General features: G+C 49.9%; 2 protein-coding genes across 6 annotated transcripts in view; both read right to left on the bottom strand.

The window, feature by feature from the left end:
* The window catches only part of MEX3D (mex-3 RNA binding family member D), an 8,665-nt gene extending 4,861 nt beyond the window's left edge, over positions 1-3,804 (bottom strand). The window contains exon 1 of the mRNA XM_048498886.1: positions 3,193-3,804. Coding sequence (XP_048354843.1) covers positions 3,193-3,592 — 400 coding nt within the window. The 5' untranslated portion in view covers positions 3,593-3,804. The remainder of the gene's footprint in view (positions 1-3,192) is intronic.
* The window catches only part of ATCAY (ATCAY kinesin light chain interacting caytaxin), a 602,799-nt gene that overhangs the window by 232,537 nt on the left and 356,797 nt on the right, over positions 1-13,465 (bottom strand). The window lies entirely within an intron of this gene.

The following is a 13,465-nucleotide window of genomic DNA, read 5'->3' as shown; positions in this document are numbered from 1 at the left end:
AGACTGGGTATGGATGACAGACGCTCTCCCATATTCGCCACTACCAGGAGCAGCAGTGGCGTAGGAGATTAAGAGCTCGTGTATCTAATCTGGAAGAACCGGGTTTGATTCCCCGCTCTGCCGCCTGAGCTGTGGAGGCTTATCTGGGGAATTCAGATTAGCCTGTACACTCCCACACACGCCAGCTGGGTGACCTTGGGCTAGTCACAGTTTCTTGGAGCTCTCTCAGCCCCACCTACCTCACAGGGTGTTTGTTGTGAGGGGGGGAAGGGAAAGGAGATTGTCAGCCCCTTTGAGTCTCCTGCAGGAGAGAAAGGGGGGATATAAATCCAAACTCCTCCTCCTCCATTGGTGGATCACCAGGCGCAATCCCCGGGGTCTCCAGTTACAGGATCTCCAAGGACAGATGTCCGATAAGCCCTTTCCCCACTTAAGACCCTGAAGAGAGAGCCAATGACCTTTTGGAATTAAATCAGGGGTCTGCAACCTGTGGCTCTCCAGATGTTCATAGACTACAATTCCCATCAGCCCCTGCCAGCATGGCCCATTGAACATCTGAAGAGCCATAGGTTGCAGACCCCTGATAGATGATGCCTGAGGTCGGTTTCAGCACATAGCTTCTTGCCAACTCAGCGCTGGTGTTTCCGGGGAAGGAGCACGGTGGAACACACACTTGGCTTGTGAAAAGGTTTAGGTTTGGTTCTTGGCCCTCCAGAATAAAAAAATCTCAAGTGTTGGGAAAGCAGTTTCTTTGCCTTAACCCCTGGAGACGAGATGAGAATTTATGGCCGGGATGGCGAACCTTGTCGAGACCGAGTGCCCAAACTGCAACCCAAAACCCACTTATTTATCGCAAAGTGCCAACACGGCAATTTAACCCGAATACTGAGGTTTTAGTTTAGAAAAAATGGTTGGCTCCGAGGCGTGCCGTTACTCCGGAGTAAGCTTGGCGGTAGTCAGTGGCTTTGCTTTGAAGCAACCGTGCAACTCTTCCAACGGGTGAATCACGACCCAAGGAGGGTTTACTCAGAAGCAAGCCCCACTGCCAGCAACCAAGCTTACTCCCAGGTAAAGGATCACGCTTTAGTTCTTCGCATGAAAATCAGTGGGGTTTAACAGCGTCTAACAGGGTTACCTACACTGCTTTCCCAAAACTAGGTCTTAGGTTTAATGCTAATAATCGAGCCCAGTGGCCCAGGCCAGCCTAGATGTGTGGGGGGGCACTCTGTTTGCGCGTGCCCACCGAGAGGGCTCTGAGTGCCACCTCTGGCGCCCGTGCCATAGGTTCGCCACCACTGATTTAGGGGAACCAAGACTGAGCTAAACGGACCCAGGATCTGGTCCTGCACAAGACCGTCTCAGCGTTTGTCCACTCTGCTGTATCGTGGTCAGCAATCACCACAGATCCTTGGGTGCAGTTTTCCAGAAGGAGAGGACCATTTGGGAACATGGGAAGACGGACTCTTTAGAAGCACGCCCCAAACAGCGTCACTGAGAACCCTAGACCGTTTCCGTGTGCCACACATCCCAGATCGGAGGCTGACGCTTCCAGTCAGAATGGATTCCCGGCATCCGCACATTATTAAAAAATTTCTAGAAATCACACGCTGCTGGGCGAAGCAGAAAAGTTGGCAGAGAGGATGCACAGACTAAATATAGTTGAGATCTTGGGGGGGGGGGGTAGAGGAGGAGGGAAGGAGGCTGGCATTCCCCGAACCGCCCAATAGGAAACCGGGAGCGTGATGTCACCGTGCTTAACCAGCGTGGTCTGTGCTAACAAAGCGAACAATGGGGCAGGCATCCTGCCCCACTGTGTAGTTTGCAAAGGTGGAAATACAGACAGATGCAAGAATATTACAGGGGAACAGTCCTTGTCCTGGGCGTAAGGAGGTGGGTGGGGGCAGCCATAGCTTCCCCCAAGAGAGAGGGGAGATAGAATCCCTGTATTTCATGTAAGATGGCCATTTCAGTATCTTTTAAAGCAAAAAAAAAATCTGTACTTTTAAAACACACCGACCCTGGTTGCATTAATGTGCGTTCAGACACAAAGGGGAGAAAATGGGTTGCTGGGGAAAGGGGATCGGCTGAACGTGGCCCACTGCCTTCTTCACACCCAACTGGGTTTTTTTCCTGCAATAAAAATCCCCCCCTCCGAAAATCCACCTTCAAACTCAAGTAACTCTAAACAGGTATTTCAAAAGGCTGGACAGCACGGAGTCTAAGATTGCCTTCCTGTTGGAGACGAGTTCCCAATGAGGTCCAGAAACTTGTCCGAGTGTTCGGAAACAAGGTGCATCACCCCAATAAAGGTGCAAATAAGGGTGCCTGTTTGGGACCAACCTTTCCAGTGGACCACAACAGCCAGACTCTGCTGGGATACCCATAAGTTTCTCTCTCTCTCTCTCTCTCTTCCGGTTCTTTTTTGGGGAAAATTCCCAGATTCGCTCTGATTCCCAACCCCAGAAGTCCGAAGGCATTTTATTTCGTTTTCCCACTTCCCGGCCCAGCCGTGTACCAGAGAGGAACAAAGACTTTTAAAGGGATTCCGCGCCTACCTGGCCAGCTAGGCCACACGCCGATGGCATCTTCCAGAGTCTCTGATTTTGAATGACAGCACCCTTGGGTGGGGTGGGGGGGTGGGGGTGTCTAATAATAAAGCCAAATTGATAAACACAATGCAGGGAGTAAAGGCCAATCCCCCCCCCCTTTGCAAAAACACACAAAAAATCTGATATAATTGAGGGGGGGGGGTAGTTCTCTCTCTACCTTATCCATCGCCCCCCTCCCATCCCATCCCCATTCATGCAAAACCCCCTCCCCAAATGTAAGAAGCTGCCCTACAACCTGGGGGGCATCTGTAAGGGCCATGAAGGGGGGGCTCTTTACTTTGGAACACCGCCCCCCCCCCCCTTCAACAAAAACCACTCCCATCTTTGGCTCTTGGGCAAGTTGATAAAGAAGGGGGTCCCCCCACTGCTTGGGGCAACTCATAGGGGAGATGAGCGGAACGCAGACTGGGGGTGGGCGAGTGGGTGCTGACAATGGGACCCCCACCCACCCCGCCTTCCCAGGAGAAGGGATCTCCAGCCCTTGGGGTCCCCAGGGGGGGTGGACCTGCTGGGCCCCGGAAGTCCCTCCTTGATCTGGCCGCTGCTATGGATTTGTTATTGATCACTATTGATTATCGACTACCTTGCCTGCCCACGATCTCGGCCACATGCTCCGAGCTGGGCACGGCCACGCACTCGGTCATGTTGACGCTCCTCTTGCGGCTGCCGATGATGCCCAGGAGGGGGCCCGGGAAGGCGCCCAGGAGCTCGCCCGGGGGTCGCTCCAGGGGCTCCAGGGGGGCAAAGCCCGCGGCCCCCGCCGCCGCCCGCGCGTCGCCCCCCAGGATGGAGAAGTGGTCCAGGGCCAGGCGCAGGGCGTCTTCCTCCTCCTCCTCCTCCTCCTCCTCTTCCTCCTGCTGCTGCTGCTGGGGGGCGGGAGGCTCCGGGGGTCCCTCCGGGGGGGCGCTCAGCAGCCCCCCCAGGCCGGGAGGGGGGCCGCCGGCGCCCTCCCCTCCCTCCCGCGGCTGGCCGGAGCCGGGCATGGCTGGCCGGACCCCCTCCGCCGCCCCCAGCCCCGCTGCGCCGGGGGTCCCGATCTGGCCGCCGCCGCCGCCCCCCTCCGCGCCCGGCGGGCCCCGCAGCCTTCATCCAGCGGCCGAGCCCTGCAGACGGGCACGGGAGGGGGGCGCCCCGGCACTGCCGCCCCCCCGACCCACCCACCCCCGGGCAGGACGTCAGCCCCAGCCCAACAATGAGCGCCGGGCGCATGCGCGCAGGCCGGCCGCCTCGCTCACTCCCCGCCCCCGCCGGTGTCACTCCGGCTTCTGCAAGCGGCGGCGGGGAAGAAAAGAAGGCCGCGGGTGGCCCCCCTCCTCCGGCTCCTGCAAACTGCGAAGCAGGGCTCTTTTGCATATGTTTTCCTGGCATGGAAACTGCAGAGCAGGGATCTCTCCTATAGGTGTATTATATATGCCCAGCTCGGGCGTATATGTTTTCCTGGCAGGGATCTCTCCTATAGGTGTATTATATATGCCCAGCTCCGGCGTGTATGTTTTCCTGGCAGGGATCTCTCCTATAGGTGTATTATATATGCCCAGCTCCGGCGTGTATGTTTTCCTGGCAGGGATCTCTCCTATAGGTGTATTATATATGCCCAGCTCCGGCATGTATGTTTTCCTGGCATGGATCTCTCCTATAGGTGTATTATATATGCTGAGCTCCGGCATGTATGTTTTCCTGGCAGGGATCTCTCCTATAGGTGTATTATATATGCCCAGCTCCGGCGTGTATGTTTTCCTGGCAGGGATCTCTCCTATAGGTGTATTATATATACCCAGCTCTGGCGCATATTTTCCCTGGCAGGATCTCTCCTATAGGTGTATTATATATGCCCAGCTCTGGCATGTATGTTTTCCTGGCCGGGATCTCTCCTATAGGTGTATTATATATGCCCAGCTCTGGCGTGTATGTTTTCCTGGCAGGGATCTCTCCTATAGGTGTATTATATATGCCCAGCTCGGGCGTGTATGTTTTCCTGGCAGGGATCTCTCCTATAGGTGTATTATATATGCCCAGCTCGGGCGTATATGTTTTCCTGGCAGGGATCTCTCCTATAGGTGTATTATATATGCCCAGCTCCGGCATGTATGTTTTCCTGGCCGGGATCTCTCCTATAGGTGTATTATATATGCCCAGCTCCGGCATGTATGTTTTCCTGGCAGGGATCTCTCCTATAGGTGTATTATATATGCCCAGCTCGGGGCATATATGTTTTCCTGGCAGGGATCTCTCCTATAGGTGTATTATATATGCCCAGCTCTGGCGTGTATGTTTTCCTGGCATGGATCTCTCCTATAGGTGTATTATATATGCCCAGCTCTGGCGTATATGTTTTCCTGGCCGGGATCTCTCCTATAGGTGTATTATATATGCCCAGCTCCGGCGCAGTATGTTTTCCTGGCAGGGATCTCTCCTATAGGTGTATTATATATGCCCAGCTCGCATATATGTTTTTCCTGATAGGATCTCTCCTATAGGTGTATTATATATGCCCAGCTCCGTGTGTATGTTTTCCTGGCAGGATCTCTCCTATAGGTGTATTATATATGCCCAGCTCCGCATGTATGTTTTCCTGGCCGATCTCCTATAGGTGTATTATATATGCCCAGCTCCTCGCATGTATGTTTTCCTGGCAGGGATCTTCTCCCTATAGGTGTATTATATATGCCCAGCTCGGGCATATATGTTTTCCTGGCAGGGATCTCTCCTATAGGTGTATTATATATGCCCAGCTCCTCGCATGTATATGTTTTCCTGGCCGGATCTCTCCTATAGGTGTATTATATATGCCCAGCTCTGGCGTGTATGTTTTCCTGGCATGGATCTCTCCTATAGGTGTATTATATATGCCCAGCTCTGGCGTGTATGTTTTCCTGGCCGGGATCTCTCCTATAGGTGTATTATATATGCCCAGCTCTGGCGTGTATGTTTTCCTGGCATGGATCTCTCCTATAGGTGTATTATATATGCCCAGCTCCGGCATGTATGTTTTCCTGGCATGGATCTCTCCTATAGGTGTATTATATATGCCCAGCTCTGGCGTGTATGTTTTCCTGGCCGGGATCTCTCCTATAGGTGTATTATATATGCCCAGCTCCGGCATGTATGTTTTCCTGGCATGGAAACGGCAAAGCAGGGATCTCTCCTATAGGTGTATTATATATGCCCAGCTCGGGCGTATATGTTTTCCTGGCAGGGATCTCTCCTATAGGTGTATTATATATGTCCAGCTCGGGCGTATATGTTTTCCTGGCAGGGATCTCTCCTATAGGTGTATTATATATGCCCAGCTCGGGCGGGTATGTTTTCCTGGCAGGGATCTCTCCTATAGGTGTATTATATATGCCCAGCTCGAGCATGCCTTTTCTTTTATATAGAGATAAACATACACAATTCCCCCCCCCCCGGTTATTATTATTATTTATTAAATTTAGTATACCGCCCTATCCCCGAAGGGCTCAGAGTTTAAAGCAGGGCTATTTTCTGTACTTATATACACATCTCAGAAATTAAGAAACTGGGAGGCAGCGTTGGAGTGAACGGAAAAGAAATCTCCTGGCCTCGAAAGCAGATTTACAGGCCCCGCCTTCCGGCTGGCTGGCTGGGAAGCTGAAAAGTCGGTGCTGGGAAGAGGGGAAGCCAGAACGGCAGCTTGCTTGGCGAGAGTCTTGTGCTGTTATGTGTAAGGTGGATCAGCAGGGACAGGGTGACGGTGCAAGTCCTGACTAGAGTTGCACCCTTCGAATCGCGTCAGTGACTCTGCATGAAAAAGAACCCCGGTTTGCACAAAAGGGGGTTCATTCTCCATCAACCGGCTTGGAAGTTGCGAAATTGCCATTATACAACCAGGGGTCCTCTTCCCTTCCCCCACTGGTGGCGTTTCCCTCCGCAGCCTTTTCCCCCTGCTTTCTTCTCACCCTCCAGGCTCCAGCCAACCTGCCTTCATCATTGCCCAGCTTCGACTTTTTCTCCTTTCCCTGCTGCTGCCCCCCTCCCCCAATACTGTGGTCCAATTGTGCTGTGTCACAGCCGGATTCAACTGGTTGTGGTGGGTTTTCCGGGCTGTGTTGCCGTGGCCTGGTAGATCTTGTTCCTAACATTTCGCCTGCATCTGTGGCTGGCATCTTCAGAGGTGTATCACAGAGGGAAGTCTATTGTCGAAGGCTTTCAGGGCCGGAATCACTGGGGTGCTGTGTGGTTTCCGGGCTGCATGGCCGTGTTCTAGCAGCATTCTCTCCTGACGTTTCGCCTGCCTCTGTGGCTGGCCTCTTCAGAGGGTCTGATGGTAGGAATGGAAAGCAAGTGGAGTATATATACTGTGAGGTCAAAAGGTGAGGCCATCTGAATAGAGTAGCCTGGCATGTGAGTCACAGAGAAGTCTGTAGCATGGGAGTAACAATGAAGATAGCAAGGTCAATAGGTGGATCTAAATAGAAGTATCCTGGTCTTTGTTCCTGTGTCTTGGAACAATTTCTCCCCGTAGAGATGTTCAATGTATTGTCGAAGGCTTTCACGGCCGGAATCACTGGGGTGCTGCGTGGTTTCCGGGCTGCATGGCCGTGTTCTAGCAGCATTCTCTCCTGACGTTTCGCCTGCATCTGTGGCTGGCATCTTCAGAGGTGTATTACAGAGGGAAGTCTATTGTCGAAGGCTTTCACGGCCGGAATCACTGGGGTGCTGTGTGGTTTCCGGGCTGTATGGCCGTGTTCTAGCAGCATTCTCTCCTGACGTTTCGCCTGCATCTGTGGCTGGCAACTTCAGAGGATCAAGACCAGGATACTTCTATTCAGATCCATTCACCTATTGACCTTGCTATCTTCATTGTTACTCCCATGCTACAGACTTCTCTGTGACTCACATGCCAGGCTACTCTAATCAGATGGCCTCACCTTTTGACCTCACAGTATATATACGCCACTTGCTTTCCATTCCTACCATCAGATCCTCTGAAGATGCCAGCCACAGATGCAGGTGAAACATCAGAAGAGAATGCTGCTAGAACATGGCCATACAGCCCGGAAACCACACAGCACCCCAGAGGGAAGTCTGTTACACACTGTGCCCAGTGTCAGCGTGGGCCAAGTTATGAGGTGCTGTCCAGCCAGGTGGGGATGCATCTTTTCCCACAGGTTCCCCTTCCTGACAATTCCCCCTTTCCCTTCTCCTGGGAGCCCCATAGCCTCACTTCCCCTTGCTTTGTTCTCTCTCCCCCATCCACCTTTTATTCCGCTATCCACAGCTACAGGTCTTATATCTTTCCTTCATTTATTCCTTGCCTTCGGACCAGTGGTGGGATTCAAATAATTTAACAACCGGTTGTTTACAAGCACCATTTTAACAACCGTTTCTGCCGAAGTGGTACGATCCTGCTGAATCCCACCATTGCTTTGGACCCAAAGCAGCATACAGCATTCTCCTCTCTCTGTTATTCTCAGAAGAGCAGAGGTAGGCTAGACTGAAATTGTGCGACTGGCCCTCAGGAATCCCATGATGAGCTTCGACTGTTGAGCAGGGATTGAAATCTGGGTCTCATTCGGTGCTCTATACTGGCTTTTGCGGGATATTCTTATATTCTTAGGTTGAAAAATTATAATTCTAATCTTCTATTGCTGCCACATGCACAGACATCCAAGAAAAGCGTGGGCTTCTCTGACTAGGAAAACTCAAGCATGACATCACTTGGACCCATGTACCGGAGAGACCACCTCTCCTCATATTGCCCAACTAGGTTCCCCTGCTCGTCGAAGGTGCATCTTCTGAGTGTCCCCGGCCCTAAAGATGCCCAGCTGGCCTCAGCGAGGACCAGGATTTTTTCTGTCCTGGCCCCAACCTGGTGGAACAACCTCCTCCCAGATATCAGGGCGCTGTGGAACCTAGGTGAGTTCCGCAGAGTCTGTAAGATGGAGCTGTTCCGGCAGGTGTTTCCATCTTGCCAGCCAGGCTAAACCCTCAAGTTCTTCTGAGGCCTCCTGTGGGTCTAGATAGGGAAGTCGTTATCCTGTGTCTTTAAGTTTTGCTGAATTATTGTGTATTCTTGATCCTCTTTGATCTGAGATTGCAAATGCCTTAACAGTCCAGGTGCTCGGGAGCAACAGCCGCAGAAGGCCATTGCTTTCACATCCTGCACGTGAGCTCCCAAAGGCACCTGGTGGGCCACTGCGAGTAGCAGAGAGCTGGACTAGATGGACTCTGGTCTGATCCAGCTGGCTTGTTCTTATGTTCTTCTTATGGCGGATGTTAAACAGTTGCAAATAGTCGGGCCTGGGTGAGTCCTACAAGTTGCTGCCATACCTGACCTACTGACTGTTCTCCTCAGAGGGCACAAAAACCAGAGAAAAGACCCTACATCCCACCCATTTATTGACAAAAATCAAGGTTGGCAATATTGTTGTGTATTGTCAAAGGCTTTCACGGCCGGAATTACTGGGGTGTTGTGTGGTTTCTGGGCTGTATGGCCGTGTTCGAGTAGCACTTTCTCCTGACGTTTCTCTTGCATCTGTGGCTGGTACCATCAGATCCTCTGAAGATGCCGGCCACAGATGCAGACGAAACGTCAGGAGAAAGTGCTACTAGAACACGGCTGTACAGCCCAGAAACCACACAACACCCCAATATTGTTGTGATTGCCTAGATAGTTACTGAGATCCTTTGTTTCTTAAAGTTACTGGTGCTGAATCTGCCATTTTGGATTTTAAAAAACTCCCACGTTTTGAGGTTGTTGTTTTTTTGTTAAGATTTCAGGTTTTTCAGCCAAGCTTAGACTCTTCTCGGGTCTGCAGAAAGATGTGCCTTCTCTGGCCACGGCCCTAATCTCCGGATGTTAAGTATCCCCAGATTTTGCTGGGCAGAAAAGTTGATACCTTGGTGATACTAGTCATACTCGTATATTATAAAATATAACATCCTTCATCACTGTGTCAAGAGGAGGCAGGAAACAAGAAAATATTCTAGATTTTACACTATTTACATAATGATGGATCAATGCAATTTCCTATATGTTGCCCATGTATGTATTTAATTTACATACATCTCTGCCTTTCTCTCAAGCATTCCATGCCAGTAGAAAAACAAACAAATAAGACAGACATTAAAATCATATTCCAAAATCCAGTCTAGAAGCACCACATGCTTTATTGAATCATGAAGGCTACTAAGAGTTTAGACGTGTTTCTTAATAATTTTAGCTTAAATATAGATTCTCTTCACATACTTGCAATCTGGGTTGCTTTTCTATTATTGACAGACTGGGTTTCTCACATGGCTTTATGGATTGTTCTAATTTGCATTTTTTTTAAAGCTATCCAACTGCTTTGAGTATTTTGCTTTCAAAAGGGCCTAGGGATCTATGAGGTTTTATTTCCATTTGATTTCCCTTATTTACTTTATGTCTCCCTTCTCCCCCTAAAGGGGACCCCAGCAGCTTTGATGTTCCTCATCTTACAAGTAACCCTGTAAAGTAGGTTAGGTTGTGAGAGAGAATGGTGGCATTAAGGTTCACCAGCAGGGAAGGGATTCAAAACTGGAGCCTAGTAGTCCCACCCTAACCATTAGGCTACACTATCTTGGTGACGGAAATTGCTGTCAGGTCACAGCCTACATCTGGTGACCCCCGGTGTCTTCAAGAGGCGAACAAGGGCATTTCGTCATTGCCTGTCTCTCTGTACTGACCCTGGACTTCCTTCCAAGTATTAACCAGGGCCAACCCTGCTTACCTTCCAAGATCTGATAAGACTGAGCTAGCCAAGGCGATCCAGGTCAGAAACCATAAAAGCAGGATTTTGCTAACCCCCCCCCCCCCCCCCCCGCTTTTATCCCCTCTATCGTCGTTTGAAAAGTCAATGGTGTATTCACTTAAGAAAAAAGGGGGATTGGCTGCTGGACTGGATTTTTTAAGACCTGAAACAGCTTTAATTATGAAGGTTTGTAATGTTGCCCCAACCCTTGAACCTCTCCATCTTTAGTTCTATCTGCAATGCCAGGGGCAAAAAAAGAGAAAAGAAAATGGTAGTGACAGAGATAAAATTATGGCAAATGTCCCTCTTAAGCAAGCTAGCGACTGAGCAATGAAGATCTTTAGGATATAGCCCCAGTTACCATGTTTCCCCGAATATAAGACAGTGTCTTATATTAATTTTTGCTCCCAAAGATGCGCTATGTCTTATTTTCAGGGGATGTCTTATTGTCTGTGTTGTTTGTCGGGCATGCTTCCAAACAAAAACTTTGCTACGTCTTACTTTTGGGGGATGCCTTATATTTCACACTTCAGCAAAACCTCTACTACGTCTTATTTTCCGGGGATGCCGTATATTTGGGGAAACAGGGTATCTTGTGTTTCTGAAGTAAGTTTATGACAAAGCTTTTCAGCATGCAAAAAAATGACATTTCCCACTTTGTGGTTGGTTTTTTTAAGATTTCGGCCCACATTACTGTTACTGCCTTAAGAAACGGAGCTGTGACTTGTGGGAGCTTATACCTCCCCCCCCCCGCCCCCATTTTTGTTGGTTTCTTAAGATGTGACTGGCCTCAAATCTAACCAATGTAGGCCGCTGTATTACCCCTTGCTTCTTGTTTTCAGAGGCAGCAGTCCATTTGCTCAGCCTCCGGGACTTGCTGTGTTCTCTGGCAGGCAGTGTCCAAAGCTTCTGAATTAAAACAGAATTGCTCTTTGTGGACAAGTTTGCTCTGGAAATCATCCCACTGCTGCCCACCCCTAGACTATTTCCTCTTTCCCTCCTCCTGAGAGCCCCATAGCCTTTTATTTTCTCCATCTGCAGCTATGTTGTTCGACAGCCTGCTTTGAAAATGTGAACCCCCAACCTGGAAAAATAGGCTGCCTTTTGACCTGTTACACATATTTCAGATTACTTCTCCTCCTCCTCTCTATGGTCCCCAGGAACACCTAAAATTTCTAGACCAGGGGTCCGCAACCTGCGGCTCTCCAGAGGTTCACAGACTACAATTCCCATCAGCCCCTGCCACCATGGCCGCAGGTTGCAGACCCGTTCTAGACATTTTTAGTGTTCCCACTCACCCTTATGCCCTCATAAGGTAGGTCAGAACAGGGTATCTGTATAGAACATAAGAACAAGCCAGCTGGATCAGACCAAAGTCCATCTAGTCCAGCTCTCTGCTACTCGCAGTGGCCCACCAGGTGCCTTGGGGAGCTCACATGCAGGATGTGAACGCAATGGCCTTCTGCTGCTGCTGCTCCCGATCACCTGATCTGTTGAGGCATTTGCAATCTCAGATCAAGGAGGATCAAGATTGGTAGCCATAAATCGACTTCTCCTCCATAAATCTGTCCAAGCCCCTTTTAAAGCTATCCAGGTGAGTGGCCATCACCACCTCCTGTGGCAGCATATTCCAAACACCAATCACACGTTGCGTGAAGAAGTGTTTCCTTTTATTAGTTCTAATTCTTCCCCCCAGCATTTTCAATGTATGCCCCCTGGTTCTAGTATAGGTGACAGTAGTCGTCTTCTTTATCCATTTCGTTGTGTCCGACTCTTGGATACTCTGTAGACCAGTCCCCTCCATGATTCCCTGTTCGCCACAACTTCTTTCGATTGGTTGATGTTCGTGCCCATGTCCCTCTTAATGGTTTCCAACCAAAGAGTCACCGGCCTACCCCGTTTCCCACTGGCCCTTCCAAGTAGCATCTCTTTTTCCAGTCAATTTGCCAGGTCAGCTTCTGTCTAGTGGTCTGGTCCTTCGGGGACATCTCTGGGTTAATACGCTCCAGGACAGCTTTGTTGGTGACTCTAGCTGTCCACGGGATTCGTAAAAGCCTTCTCCAACACCACAGCTCAAAGGCATCCACTTTTCTTCTATCTGTTTTTGACAGTGTCCATGTCTCACAACCATATATCATGATTGGGAACACGATGGCTGTTATCAGCCTTTGTTTGGTAGTAAACATACGTGACAGTAAACACATGTGACAGCAGTTTGTATATAAACCATTCCACCACAGCAGAATGTGTGCAGGGGGGAGTCCCCAATTTTTTTCTCAGCCTGTGGGCCCTGCTGGAGTTGACACAGGATGGGGGGGGCACAACCACAAAAGGGTTGCATGTAGATGGTGGAGTCAACCATGAAAACTCATGGAGAAAAATTATGCATCACTCTAAAAGAAACACTTCAACATTTCAGGAAGAAGTTGGGCTGCGATTAGCAGGATGCCTTTTAAAATTAACACATGGTTCAAAAATATTTTCTGGCACACACAAAGCTAACCTTCAGTCACACGGTGAAGAAGAAAGGCCCCTGGGCTGTGTTGGCGAGCTGCTGCCAAGGCAAATTCATAATGATGCGGCTGGCCTCCACTCGAGCCAGGGCCTTTATGGCCCTGGCCCCGGCCTGGTGGAACACTCTTCCTCCAGCTGTCCGGGCCCTGCGGGACCTTGGGGAATTCCGCAGGGCCTGTAAGACTGAGTTGTTCCACCGGGCCTTTGGAGAGACCAGCTGCTGAGGGTGCCCCAGCCCCTTCCTCTTTACCCCCCATGGGTCCCCAATACCATCAGGATCCATTATTCTTCACTAGGAGGGCTTCGTAAGGGTTTCGTGGGACGCTGCTCTAGGATATGACTGTTGTTTTAAACGGTATTTATGTTTTTAGTTGAGGTTTTATTTGTACACCGCCCTGAGCCCTTTGGGGATAGGGCGGTATACTAAATTCAAATAATAATAATAATAATAATAATAATAATAATAATAATAATAATAATAATAATAATAATAATAATAAAATCTGCACAACCAAAATTTCCAATGGCCAAGCAGAAGCCCACCAGCTTTCTAAAAAGGTGACAGGAAAGGTTTTGGTGGGTGTCATGGTACCCCCTTGCTTATAGGAC

The sequence above is a fragment of the Sphaerodactylus townsendi genome, linkage group LG05, assembly GCF_021028975.2.
Source record: "Sphaerodactylus townsendi isolate TG3544 linkage group LG05, MPM_Stown_v2.3, whole genome shotgun sequence".
NCBI classification, from domain to species: Eukaryota; Metazoa; Chordata; class Lepidosauria; order Squamata; family Sphaerodactylidae; genus Sphaerodactylus; species Sphaerodactylus townsendi.
This window is presented reverse-complemented; position numbering and strand designations above follow the sequence as displayed.